The 14,794-nt window shown below is 49.1% G+C and overlaps 1 protein-coding gene across 1 annotated transcript; it reads left to right on the forward strand.

Annotated features, from left to right (window-relative positions):
* foxa3 (forkhead box A3) lies at positions 1-5,943 on the forward strand. The gene is made up of 2 exons (XM_088910980.1): positions 1-522; positions 3,152-5,943. The coding sequence occupies exons 1-2, from the start codon at positions 451-453 to the stop codon at positions 4,388-4,390; spliced, it is 1,311 nt and encodes a 436-aa protein (XP_088767106.1). The 5' UTR covers positions 1-450; the 3' UTR covers positions 4,391-5,943.
* The last annotated feature ends 8,851 nt before the right edge of the window (positions 5,944-14,794 follow it).

Genomic DNA, 14,794 nt, shown 5'->3' on the forward strand with positions numbered 1-14,794 from the left:
AGCAAAGCGAGACAGTCATCCCAGCGGTGACGCACGGCGAGGTTCACGGAATTATACAGCGATTTTAACAGAACTGCTTTTCCAGGGAAATACCGAAATATCTTTTCGATTTTCTCAAACATGGATAAATAAAACCAGGCGGGGGAAAAAAAATCGGACTAAAGTTTGAGGAGACATTTGGAGGTGAACTGGATGAATCTAAAATCTTGTCAATAATATATATATATATTTACCAATCAATTCAATTTATGTTAGTAACGTTTAACTCGTTTAATTCGCTTTGTTAATAAATATCAAATTTTCGCGCGTCGGGATCTAACTTGATGCCGATATTTCGACGTTGAAGCCACTGTTGAGTCCGACCAGCGCTCAGCGACACGCCAAGACTGCAGGGGTCGAGTCGGCCGGCCGATCGCGACTTGTCGCGCCAGAAGGAGGCTTGTGCCGGGGATGTTGAGCTCGGTGAAGATGGAGTCCCACGACATTCCAGAATGGAATTCTTTCTACAGCGAAGCGAACGAGGTGAGTGACATACAGACACACATCCAGCTTTCATTCTGTCGTCGTTTGTACAATGAACTTCGATTGTTTTTTTTTCCATCTTTCTAAAAAAAATCGAGATCCATCCCAAGATACGTGAAATCGAATAAACTTCTATAAACTAGTGCCGTTTGGACGATGTTCTGCGCAGATTTCTACATTTGGACGAGCTGGAAATGCGTTGTGTATTAATGTTCTCTTCAAATATCAATTTACAAATCTTTCTTTTTTTTTGTCAGGAAATTGAGTTGGTAATCTCTTAAATTAAGGGGAGTGTGTTTTAATTTTATTTTATTATCGATACCAATTGCTTCTGAAAAAAACAATAATAATTTATTCTAGATGTAATATATCTGTTTTAATTTGCAGTTCGTACTTCATTATAAGAGATCTCTTATACTCTACTGAACTTTTTTTTTTTAGAAATTCGGGACTATTGAAAATTGAAAATCTTTTTTAGCCTGAGATCTGCCGTAGTACGCGAAGCGGCCAACAAAAGGAAAAAAAAAGTTACGAATAGTTAAATTGAAATAAAATATAAAACGCGTGGCTTGATAGTTTCGATTGCGTGTTTCTGTTGTTACAAATTGAAATAGTAAATGTAAACTATGTAAAATAGTAAAACAGCTGTTGGACAAGGTAACTGTTAAAAACATTTGTCTGAAATTTGTGTCATAGAAGGAAAATACCGTCATGTTCATCGACCCAGCACACAGCATAATTAATGCAGCACAAAGCGGTATTTTTGTATTAATAAATAATATTTAACAATAATGTCCAGTAAGCACCAATGAAATGGTTAAGCACTGGACTGTAAAGGTATTCTCTCCGATTATTAATTGTGATGTAAATTGTGCGAGTATTACCCCGTGCTGAAAGAGAAAGAAACCCTATTGCGGTCTGTTTGTTCTGAATTGGAACAGCTCTTCCTGAAAAAGCATCGTCTGTGCGAATTAACTGAATATATTTCGGTATTTTTACAAACAAATATATTAGAATAACACGGTAAATAAGTATATAATGCCACAAACACATTCACGTGTTTTTTAATATTAAAAACACATCACACTCTGTAATTTTAAAGGTCTTGTGAAATAAGTTTAACGCCCAACACCTGGTTTCGTACCGATTACTGACCTCCCGGTATCTGCAAAAGGAACGGATTGATGATCTCTTTCTTTTGTAAGATGTGGGTTAAAACGTGTCAGTAAAAATATTCACACATCTACAGTCCGTAATTACCCAAATAACGGACTGTAGATGTGTTTTTACGGACAGGCTTGAGAAGTCTTTCTACTTAGAACGCGACACGAACAAATTGGTCGGCGGTTTTCTCTAAAATTCCAAATAAACGATTCCGATTTATAAACTTTGCTTCGGAAAAAAAATTCTTGGTTGTTAACCAGAAAGTTACTGAATGCTATAGACTTGAATTTTGGCGAAAACGAAATAAGACGACGGATGTAGCACTCATCGAAACCAGCGGAAGTTACAATTTAAGAATACGAATCTTAGCACAAAAAATCTTTTTTATTAAAAGTATGGAGAAGACAGCACAAAAGACACGAGAGTAAACGTCATTTACGTTAAAAAAATCTGAAGAAACGGCTCATAGAAATGGGAATAAAGGTTTGGTTTTAATTCACATGATCTAAGAACAACATTGCAATCGGATTTGTTTTATTCTCGGAATTGGTGTGAAAAATACAGGCCTTTGCGTGTTTTCGCGTAGTGATGTTTTTAGCCTTTATGGCGTCATACTAAAGAGTGTTATTATTAGATATCACACTAATACAAACATAAAAATAATTTAAAAAGATATCACATTAATGTTAATATTATTTCTGTAATGTCATCTTCATCATTAAAATGATTATTTGTGAGCATAATCGAAACATCAGACTGAGGTGTAAAATAATCGGCCTGGGATTAGAGCTCGGCAGATCTTTAAACACATCGGTTTTAGAGTCTTTACACGACGGTCTTGACGATTTGCGGGACGTGTTTATTAAGGGGTGGCGGTACCGGATGTCCCCGGGTTTCTGGACTTTGCTGGACTGGAGAATAAACCGGCCAGTTTACACATAAAGCACAAGGGATGCGATTAATTTCGTTTTACATGTAAGATTTTCCAGAATGGCGAATTTGTGCCCGAATTAAGAAGCAAGTATTGTGCTTGGGGGTAATTTAATATTTTTGTACCTGGAGCAAAGGAACAGCTTCCCGACAGCGACCCGTGCGTGTGGCCAACGTGTCAGTCAGAGGGGCGCTTCTCCGGCCTCTGTAGTTACAGCCAAGTCTGGCAAAAAAAAAGGGATTATTTGTTATTTTTATGTATATAGAACTGTCATGTTTTAGCTCTGAAATGCTCATTCTGTCCCAAGAAAGATAACGGCAATGCTAATGTCGAAGAGGCGTTTTCCTCCTTTCGCCCTGTTGTGAGTAGGCTGCGCACTTGCTAAGCGCCTGCTCCCGCCGGCCCGCTGAGCGCTCCAGCTGACGGTACAGGGGCTGTGGGCTTGCAGGAGCAGGGGGTGTGGATCTCATGGCTGGGGGGTTCTCTGCTGGTCCCAGGTGTCTCACTCGGTGCTGCTCTCTCTCTCTCTTGCAGATGTACTCCTCGGCCGGCTCCATGAGCTCCGGCCTGGGGCCCATGAACAGCCTCAACAGCTACATCAACCTGAACCCCGTGGGCTCCCCAGCCGCCATGAACATGGGCTACTCCAGCGGCGGGCTGAACGGGGGCCCCCTGACAGCCGGCATGCCCGGCGCCTCCAACCCCATGAGCCTGTCCCCGGTCGCCCCCTCGCTCAACCCCGGCTCGCTGACCCAGCTGGGCTCGCCGCCCGCCCCCCTCAACTCCCTCTCGCCCTACCAGAGCATGAGCCAGCCCATGGGGCAGCTGAGCTACCCCTCCCCCACGCTGGGCCGCGGCAAGGAGGTGGCCAAGCCCTACCGGCGCTCGCTCACCCACGCCAAGCCGCCCTACTCCTACATCTCGCTCATCACCATGGCCATCCAGCAGTCCGGCAGCAAGATGCTGACCCTGAACGAGATCTACCAGTGGATCATGGACCTCTTCCCCTACTACCGGGAGAACCAGCAGCGCTGGCAGAACTCCATCCGCCACTCCCTGTCCTTCAACGACTGCTTTGTCAAGGTGGCCCGCTCCCCGGACAAACCCGGCAAGGGCTCCTACTGGACCCTGCACCCCAACTCGGGCAACATGTTCGAGAACGGCTGCTACCTGCGCCGGCAGAAGCGCTTCAAGATCGAGGACAAGGCCGGCAAGAAGGGCGGCCCCAAGTCGCAGGACGCCGGCAAGGGGGCGCAGCCGGACGGGGTGCAGGAGCAGCCCAGCCCCGACCCGGGCTCGGAGGGGGCGGACTCGGCCCACTCGGACAGCTCCCACGCCGGATCGTCCCCCGAGGAGCAGCAGCAGCAGCAGCAGCAGCAGAGGAGCCTGATCCAGCTGGAGTGCCCTCCGCCGCCCCTGCAGGGCTCCCCGGCCATGTCGTCCTCCCCCTCCAGCTCCCACCCCCTCTCCCAGTCCCTGGGGGGGGGCCACCTGCTCTCCAGCTCGCTCCAGCACCTGGACCTCCAGAACGACCCGCTGAAGTCCATGGATCCTCACTACAACTTCAACCACCCTTTCTCCATCACCAACCTGATGTCCTCCGAGCAGAAGATGGACCTCAAGTCCTACCAGGACCAGGTGATGGCTTACAACAGCTACGCCGCCTCCTCGCCCGGGGCCAGCAAGCTCGGCTATGACAGCGCCGCCGCCGCCATGGACAGCGGGTCCTACTACCAGACCCTCTACAGCAGGTCGGTGCTCAACGCCTCCTAACCCCCAGGCCTGCTGGCACAGGGGGGCTCCTGTGCAAGAAGGGGTGAGGGGAGAGGTGTGGGGAGCTGGGGAGGTCAAAGAGCTGGTCGTCGCTGGGAGTCGGGGTGTCGGGGCGGTCTTTCTGGCCCCCTCCCCCACCCCCAAGCCCGACCTGGGATTGGTTCTGCTCCTGTCTGGACTCTCAGGGATGTTGCTCAAGGACCGTCAAGGATGCACGAGGAGCCGCCGAGCCTCTGAGAGCGGGAGGCGAAGCCCGGCGGGAGCCCTTGCTCGTGTCCTGCCCCAGACCGGACCGGGGGCCGTGGGAGCAGGGGAGGGGGCAGAAAGTGAGGTGCAAGTAAGGAGTAGCGAAACAATATCTTGATCTCAGGCTTTTTAGGGAGTGTACAAAACTGTAAATATTTTCTGTGGAAAGCAAAAGGTGCATTTATTTATAAAACAAAAAATAATTTTTAATATATCTTATATAGAACCGTGTTCTTAAAAAAAATACCTATAAATAAGGAAGAAATAAACCCGTTGGAGGCGAGGAAGTGAGGTGGAAAGGGTTCAGGTTACTGTTGAGAGTGGTTGTTACTGCGTTACAGGGGGAGGTTTGAGTGGGTGTTACAATGCAATGGATTAACTCAGTTCCCAGGCAGCTTGTAGCGTTTTCAGCATCTGGAAGACGAAGACTCGCTGCGCCATCGGCAGTGTGGACAAGACGGGGGAGAATCTGTCGGAGATCGTGCTTTCGATGAAGGCAGTCAGCGCCTTGTGCTCGGCACCCATTTCTTGACAACGAGGACACAAAATGGAAAAATGGAGCAACCTGGCAAGGCCCAGAGACATTCGGAGGAGCAGAGCATTGGAAAACATGAGAGAGGCTGCAGAACAGTTCAAAGTCATTGGTTAGAATTTCACAGTGCAAGAAAATCTATGCAACTTTATTTGCCTTGAATGTGTATTGATAATAGAAACACCATTTTACTGCATAATGAATAATATTATGGCTCTTTCAATAGCTGGACTAAGCTTAGCTGTTACGCAAGGAACTACATGGGTTTAAGATTCTGCTGTTTAGTGGTGTAGCATAATGCAAACGTGCACAGTAAAAATCACACTGTCTTGCACTACTGTTTCAACTGTTTTGCACTCTTAATGAGCAGCGTGAAGGCTGTAAGAGAATGGCCAGGCAGGGAGGTGACTCTGTTCTCAGATTTACGACATGAATGTTGTGCTCAGGCACAAGAACCAAGTAAGATATTTTCTCTTTGACAGTGAGTTTTCGTGGGTCAATTTATGAAACCGAACTCCTGACCGCTTTTCTTATTATTAACAAAATAATGAATCTGGACCAAAGACAAAAGAAAAATAACCACAAAATACCATTTCAGGTCATTATTATTTTATTTTTTTAAAAAGCAATACAGTGCTGTTTATTTAAAATATGTTGCTTTTTAAACAAGGAGGCTGGAGTGTGTTAATATATCTGCATTGTTAAGTTTGTTTTATTTGGTTGTTGTTGTCGTTATGTTTGTTTTCTTATTAAAAGAAAAATACAGAAGGAAAACCCTATTTTTGGAGTGTGTCCTGTTCTCTTTGGAGGGGGGGTTACCAAAAGTGTATCTAATACCCTTTATAAAAATTACAGAAAGAGTGTGAAATATCAAACCAAAATGGCAGACACCGTTTACTTTGACAAACTGTGTAAACTTACATTTTGCACCTTTTCAGAAAGAGCTGCTGTGTTTTACTTGTGAGCCTCGCTACATTCCCTTGTCGGTTTTTAAGCAGGTGTCTGTGTTTCAGTCTTGGGAGGTGTGTACGATCCCCTCAATCCATCCCTAAAGGAGAGTGCCGCTCCCGTTCCTGAAATCTCCCAGCATGCCTCCCAGCATGCGGTCTCTGCTCTTCCTCAGACTAAACACTCCTCAACCTCCCGCCGGCCCTCTGACCTCTGACACAGATGTGTCAACACAGCTGTCCCCCGGCAAACACTTGTCCAGCAGAGACAGTGTCAGAGTGTCACTTGAGTGCGACTTCTTTTACAGACCGAGTTTATTAGTTGCTCTGTTAGACAAACAAAGGGCCCACTTTAAAACAGGCTACAGTTCAGGATTTTGTGTTAAATATAGAACCTTTAAAAAGCAAGGACCACCTCACAGAGCTTCACCAGGCTTGCTCATATTGAGTTGGGACTCGCTGTCGATTCCCAGATTGAACAAGCCTTTGGTTTACGTTTGGCTCAACGTGGTTCAAACCGCCCCGCCACCACTAACACCTCTGTCGAGTCGAAAAGGTTCGACAGTTCTAATCGGATAATGCAGTAAGTACAGGCTGCTTCCACGCTGAAAGGTTTAGGAAGCAAATGCGACGTTTCAGCTGTGGGGCCTTCTTCAGGTGGCACACCAAACATGGCTTTCCTTTGCCTTTCAGCGTGGAAAACACCTTTACGTGCTCCACTGCAGCCTGCGCAAGCTGACACGGCTCCCTACTCGAACTTCTCTCATCAAATAATTGCTGGATCAATTCAAAGGAAAATATCGTCACCAAGGTCATAGCTTTGGCCTTCTGGTGTAGATCAGCTGTCCTGACTTCTGGCCTCTCTCAGCAAGAGGATGCCCTGGTCCCGAGGCATTGAGCAGACACTATTTTAAAAATAATTTAAAAATGTCTTATTCTGATACTGAGATTCCCTCCGCTGGGTTTTATTTCTGTTGCTGTTGTTTTCAACCGGGCTGCCTGGGTACACAGTGACGGGGAAATCATGATAATACTTGCTTACACTTGTACAGCGCTTTTCTGGACACTCCACTCAAAGCGCTTTGCAGAAATGGGGATCCCCTCCACCACCAGTGTGCAGCCCTGGCTGCACAGGTACTGGCCAGGCTCACACCTGCTGAGCTTCAGTGAGCTGCAGGGAGAAACAGCTGCTGGCTGAAATGCAGCACACTTGGCCCTGGTACATCTATTCAGCTATTGTGCGTTCATTGTCCTGGCCGTGGGGCCGGCGCTGTGTCGCAGTGCCCCAATGGGTTTCATGGTGAAGGTGCATGAGCTTTGGCTGTCAGGCCTTCAAGCACAGTTGTCCCAAAGCAGCAGGGTTTCAGGAGGTTAGAAGGGAGGTGATCCCAGCAGTAACCCTTCTCAGGCTCACAGATTTAAAGCTGTAAACGATTTACAGGCTTCCAGGCTTCAGGGGCTGAGCACATACCGAAGTCTCGCTATCACGCTGTGCACAATGGGCATGGAGTTAAGGCACACAATGGGCATGGAGCTCACAGTGTGGCACCTGCGATAAGATAGCCCAGCACTGCTGATACAGTATCCACAGCAAGACTGTGGCTGCTTTGTCTGATTGCAAATTCTGCAGAAAGTCACCACGGTTGCTCCTTCCCCCTGATCGTTTGGAACTCAAATCACTGAATTCTTTGATTCCCAGGTTTAACCTTTTACCTTTTTAAAAGGCCAACAAAAGCCAAACTAATCAGCCGGAGTAAAACCCCCAGCAGCCCGCGTGGCTCGTAGCCTGCCCCTCCCCATGCCCCTGACCCTGCCCTACCCCTGCCTGTGCCAGGACAAAACCTGGAGGCCCTACCTGGCCAACTGCTCTTTAAAGGGGTGACAATGGGGTTCAGGGGAGACACCCAAGTCACGAAGGAGCCCTACCTTATAAACCAGGCAGTGAGGAAGAGCAGCCCGATGGGACGTCTCAGGGGTGTTCAGTGAAGGCCTCGAGCGGGGGCTTCGCCTGGTGTCGTCACGCACAGAGCACTCTGGGAAGACTGGCACGTCGGCGTGCCCCTTTGCTCCTCCTCTCTGTGGACAACGGCACGAGCACAGACGCGGAGGTGAGCGAGGCGTCCAGGAGTGCCAGTCGGATCGCCACCATCCCAACAATCCTACCAACCGATACTGTTGGGTTTATTTATTGGCGGTACCCCCAGGTGTCCAATTCCTAAACACAAATCAGGAGTATAAAATGAGGGGCTCACTTTGAAAAGCACAAGCTCCCGTTTCCAGTCAATCCAGGTGTTTTGCCAGGGGGAGGACATTTAAAATGCCGGTACGATGTATTTTTCCCCTCCTACTTTCAATGTTTGGAAAGTCCATAGAACCTGGAAGTCATTTTCTGTTTTGGTTTCCAGCTTCACAGATCCTTTGCTGTAGAAACAGTTGGCTTTTGTAGCCACATCGGGCTGATAGTGAAGATTTATTGGCAGTAAACTGGCTCCACATAGCTCTCCCACAGTGTGAGCGCAGGAGTTTACCTGTTGTTAGCTATTGCCTGCTGCTGTGGACAGTTGTAATAGGAGATGTGTCATTGCAAAACTACAAGAGGCAAGACGTCCAGAAAAGATCAGAAATTACAATCTCTCAGATCACAGCTCAAAGAATTCTAACTGCAAGGAAGATAATTATTCTAATGTCATAATCACGTTTTGGTAAAAACATCCAATAGACGCCCTCTGCTAAAATGTCCTAATAATTATGCGTGTTAAAACTATTCTTTGTGGCATGTTATGGGAGGTAAGCACCCCAAAACCTTTGACTGGTATTTGTCCTCGTACACGCTGTTTATAAAATCTCACTTTTCATCTCAGAATGACCGCTGAAATGGCGGCCGTTTTCTACGTGTAAGAACACGATTGCTTCAAATTAGGAGATGGTAACCCTTCATAAAGTTTTTTTTCTAGCATTTTCTATAACTGTTTTTCAACACCATAAAATGTACAAACATGAACAAGAAAACGGAGCGCTTAGATGTCGAAATTCCGCCGCGGATGTGACCTCACAGCGGTCCCGCCGGAGTCAGACGGGCAAACACAGGTTCTGGACCGAAATGAGCGACACCAGCCTCTTCCTCACGAAACAGGTACTTGGGGGAGACAACTGTCGCTTGTCGCGCACAATGCTCCCCCGAAACGGTAAGTGCCTGTGTTTGAGAGCCTCTTGCAGTCGTTGGATGACGTCTTCTGTACCTGGTGATGAGGGGCTGTCCAGGTGAGGCAGGTTTTTCACATCCTGTCCAAGGAGCTGTATCCTGTACAGGCCCTGCAGTGTTGACATTTCCCACTGTTGTGTAAAAGCAAGGAGGCTTTTCTGCGGAGCAGCCAAGTCCAAGCCCTGGGCTATTTACCTTTCTGTGTTTATTTGCCCTTTAAAAAAAAGGCGTCTGTAACTTACTTTTTAAATCGTGTCATTTACACATAAAAGCCGGTTTAGGCGTGAGTTATGAGTGTCAAGATTATTGAAGCGAGTCCGACCAAAAACGCTCATTGGTGAAAAGCTACAGAAGTTACGTTAGTTTTATTGTTCTCGTGGTTACTACAACACTCCATACACAGCGCTCATAAAGCTTCACCAATTATTCATTTCGGGACTGGTGTTCGCTAATTGCTCAGCGTGTTGCAGGAGAACTCGAGTGTACCTGTGGTTGAAGATTAGTGCAGCGAGGCCGCCCTGCTTCGTGGGCAGCTCATAACCGAGAATATTCTCTTTGCTGCTGCTGCACACAGCTCTTCTGTTCACAGTCATTCCTGCGCGAGTCGTTATTGTTTTGGGGCCGCGCTGACCTGGCGCGCGCTTCAGCCCGAAGTCTGTCTCGGTCGCGCACTTCGGACCCCAATTAAATTAAAAAAAAACAATAATTAATTCACAGGATTCCTGCGCCCTCCCTGGTCCTCCTCACACATCGAGCGATCGTTGTCCATATTTCATCCCTGATTAATTTTTATCGTGGAAAAGTGGAATAAATACAGTAGTTTGGCGTGTGTTCTCCTGTCCCACCTCCTCGGAGTGTGTGTCCTCTTCTCTTTAGAAAGCGCTTTGAGGGGCATTTGTAGGCGCCATTTAGATAAATAATATTTTATTAGTAGTGACTCAGAATAATTTCACTCTTTACCTTTATTGTCTGAGGCGTAATACACCGAATTTACTGTCGGTGAAAAATATTGAAATAACTATTAAAATATTGATTGGTTGAAAGATTGCTTGATTCTTTACTCGATTGATTGATTGATTGATTGGATCGAGACCTCAGAGATGTTGTCGTGTTTGACTATATTAACTATTTCGCCTGCGTTTCGTTTTGAACGCGGGCCTGGTTGCGGTTTCATCTCAGCTTTTGCCTTTTCCACGGAAGGCCAACGGGTCGACAAGCGTCTGATGCACAAATTGGCGCTTGGTTAAGGGGCTCAACAGGGGCTATTCGGCCCGATTTCGCGTCTGCGGAAGAAGACGTCGGTGGGTCTCATAATGAATACTGACCCAGTTCTGCCGAACCACCTCCAGTCACAGACTCTCTGTGACTTTCGAATGTAGGTCTTGGCGCCGTTTCCTTCCGCCTGTTTGTTCCAGTACAGTTCTTGTGTTTTTAACGTCAGTGAGCGCAATCGTCACGACAGACAGCGACCCGGGACCCAATAAGGCGCTCCTGGAGACGAGGGTCTCGCCGGCCGTGAGGAAAAGCCCACTCGAGCAGGACTCTCGGTGTATTATTTGTATTATTTTGTGCACTAAGCAAAGGGTTTCGGCGAAAACCGTCAGACCCAGCGCGTCTGTCCCACTTTTCACAAACCCTGAAGCGGCGTGGCTGGCAGCCAGCGCAGCCGGGAGGCGATAACGCCTCGGACTTCGCTCTTTGGGTTATGGGTGTTGATAAGCGGCTCCCGATAAGGCGGACTGAAAAGGGGAAAAAAATAAAACAGCGAAGCTGATTAAATTTTCTGCGGCGAGAAGGTGTTGGATCCGCCTGTGCTTGATATTCGCGCCAGGGGACAGGGGGGATCGCGGGCTGGTGCAGTCTGCAGCCCCCCCCCCCTCCTCCCCCCGGACCAGTGTCCGGCCGGGCCGCGTTACAACTGCAATACCACGACTCGCTCTGGTGAGAGAGCTCTTGGCTCTGCGTAAGAGAGTACATTTGAGTTTGGTGAAGCATTGCTGCCTTAACCGGAGCGCTGTGACTCAACACACATTTATGCTTGGCTGCGTCTGGACAGGGACAGCATGGCGCTGTGGGTGACAGTGCAGCAGTGTCGCAGCTCGGGTTCGATCGAGTGTGATCCAGAGCACCTCCCGTGCAGAGTCTGCATGTTCTTCCAGTGTCCATTTGGGCTTTCCCAACCGGTCCTCTTCTTTTCCTCCTTCCACCAGCCTGGGATCAATCTGTTGCCCTTCTTTAAAGCTGAATTTCTCTCTGCTTTTAACATTAACAGTAAGTAACGGGCTTACAACATCCTCATCTTTCAAATATTAAAAGAACACCACAGTCCATCAATATACCAGAAGATTGTCGACCGGTGTCAGAGCTGGGCCTGGGTTCCGGCAGTGTGTGCTGGGCTGGCGTCACAGGCAATCAGCCGCTCTGGACCCCTGTGCCGAGAGCAGCAGGCCGCAGCTGCACTTGTTACCCCAAGACCCTGCTGGAGCCCCACAACAGCTGCCCTGGGGTCCCTGGTCCGGAGCCCTCGTGCTTCCTCACTGTTCACAAGCTGGATAGAAGCCTTCATGTCAAGAGTGGTTCTTCTGTAGGGAAAGGGGAACAGTGGTAAATGTTTACTGTTATCAGTGGTGTTGTCATAAAAAGGTCATTGCAGGATAGTGTGACGGCCTGAAATAGTTTATTACTGGAGTAACCAGGGGACTGGGCTGTTGTGATGGGCCAAGGGACCGAGACAGCAGTGAGAAACGACTTTGTCCCAGACCACAGCGCCACCCCCAGGCTGGGACGTCCTGCTGAATTGCTCCAGATTCATGGCCGCAAACCTGGGTTCAACACTGAAACACTCACTCAGCCTCCAGTATAGTTGCCTGCCGTTCCCTTTGTGCAGCGTGATGTTTCATTGCATTCAGTTCAATTCAAAATGCTTTATTCATCTCCAGGGGGACATTTTAAACAGCAAGTGGTGCAACATACAACGCCTATCAAAAAAGACAGCATTAGAAGAAGAAGGTGTTAAGATATGTGCATATTTGTAGATGGGACTCTGTCCAACAGCTTCTTTACAGTCATTGTTTCCAAGCCTGATGCCTCTGGAATGAAGCTACATTTCCTGCATTGTGGACAGAGAAAACATCTTCCTGAAGACTGATGGAGATGTGAGACGGGTCTTCACTGACGGCACAGGTTTTCCTCAGCTGTGCCAGCGGTCTGAAAGGCTCACCGGTGACTTGAGAGCTGAGGGTCACAACATTCTGAAGGTGGTTTTTGTCTTTTTGACTCAGTGAAGTGAACCAACAGATAAAAGAAGAAGTTAAAATTATTTCAATAAAAGAGCTATAAAATATTGAAAGAATTATTTTTTGGACGCCAAAGGAATTCATTTTCCTCAAACTATGGAAGCCTGCAGGGATTGTTATTGTAGCGCTGTCGGGTTCACGTGGGTAAACACCCTCGCCTCTGCCGCCTCAGGTCGGCCCCCCACCGTCGGGGACTCAAACCCGACCCTCCGGCGCCACTCAACAAGGACCCAGCCTCTTGAGCCAAAGGGAGATCTCCCGTCAGCCCGGCGGCTGCGCTCCCTGCCGTCCACAGGGAAGGGCGGTGACGTCACCGCGCTGGTAAGCCGGCTCAAACAACCTGCAATGGAGGCCGTATGCGTTACATTATTGTTCTGTACAGGAAGCTCATTTCTTAAGAAGGGGTCCCTACATCCCAGCCCAGACCACGTTAGTGGCCGGTGTCCCATTCTGTCCTCCAGAGTATCTGCTTTGCCAAGGAGCTCTCCCCAGCCGAGCGAGCCGCTGCGAAAGACCGAGGCACCAGTATGGACAGACCAGAGCTCCACAAATAGATGGAGGAATGTGAAAAAACAAGGAGAAGAGGCTATAAAAACTGTCTGACATTTTGCTTTATTTATTGATTTTATTTTAACCCTCCTGTGCTCTCCCTCCCGTTCCCTGTTTTGTTTTTCCAGGAGGGAAGTCGCAGGGAGAGAACAGGAGCAGGGGGCTGTGATCGCCCGGGCTGGGCGAGGGGCAGGACAGGGAGAGGGGCTCTGCGGTCGGACAGCCAGTGATTTACAAGTCAGAAGACAGTGCCTGTCAGGTCTGGCCGTGTTGTCTTAAGGTCTGGCCCAGGCGGACACGCTTTCCGTGGCCTGGCGCGCTCACATGGGCCCCAGATGTGGCTGGATTCCCAGGCACGTTCCTCATGTTCTCGGAAACCCGCTCCTCTAACCCCTTCCTCCCCGGAACAGCCAGTGGTCTCCTTTAAAGATCCACACACACGCACGAAACCGGCCCTGCTGAGGGCAGCCCGCCGGCACGACTGTCTCACGGCTCCAGCGTCCTGAGAGGTCTGTCTGTGTGGAGTGTACGTGTTCTGTACACATACATGTGGGTTTTTGGCACTCGCTCCAGTTCGTTCCTGTCTGTCGGAGCCACGCGGGTGAGCCAACAGAGGTTCAAGGGGATTTCACACTCGTGGGGGTGTGATGGTTTCCTGAGCACCCAGTACAGGCTGCAGCACTAGAGAGAAGCAGACCTTTCTTGCTGTCTGTGGTCTTTCTGATGTTCCGATGTTGAAAGCTTTTGACCAGTCGTTACTCTCAAATGAATGACTTTAATTTAATCTGAATAATGCCACATGAGCATTGTAGTGAGTGCGCATGTAAAACAACAAGGTGCAACCTGCAGCTCACACCTGGTATCACCAGGGCCGCCCCCGGGCGTCGTGGGATCGTTCCCACTCTGTCCGTGCGGCGTGTCCGGCTGTGTGGCGTCTGCTCTGTGTCCCGCCACTTGTCCTCCAGGGAGTCTGTGCGCCTCACTGTCTGCTAGCCGCGCAGGAGGGTAACTGACGTGCCGCAGGTGTCCGCGTGACCTCTAGCAGGAGATGTGTGGTGCTGGCTGGGATACTGTCCTCCAGCACTGTTGACCTGTCCCATGCTGCCTTCTCCCAGGCGTGCGAGTGCTGCTGCGCTGTCTGTACTTCTGCCCTGCTGGCGCCTGGCAGAGTCGGACGATCACAGGCAGCCTTTCATCACAGCGTAGCCCCCTTGCCTTCAGTACGGGGGACTGATGCGCTGCAGAAAGTGGGGTCACCCCAGCATGCCGGGTGTTTGTGCATTTCCAGAACAGCTGGGAGCAGCCAGAGAGCAGACATGTGACAGCACCGTGATGCCTCTGGCGTTGGGCCTTGTTGGCAGTGGGGTGGGCAGGTCATTTCTGTGTCTGAGCCTCCATGGCTCATTATTCCAGAACGTATCCCCATTTCCATGGCGTTAAGAGAACAGCAGGCGCAGGACACCAGCCCTGGGTGGGGCGCCAGTCCGTCACAGAGCCGACCCCCAGCAAGCACTCGCCCCCACTAACACAGCGGGTCAAACTGGAGCAGCTGCATAAATTCTCATTTTCTGTACAACCACACTGCCTGCAGCAGGGACTCGCACCCACAACCCACTAGTTACGAATCAGGAG

This window comes from Atractosteus spatula, chromosome 3 (assembly GCF_055471065.1).
Source record: "Atractosteus spatula isolate fAtrSpa1 chromosome 3, fAtrSpa1.hap1, whole genome shotgun sequence".
Lineage (NCBI taxonomy): Eukaryota > Metazoa > Chordata > Actinopteri > Semionotiformes > Lepisosteidae > Atractosteus > Atractosteus spatula.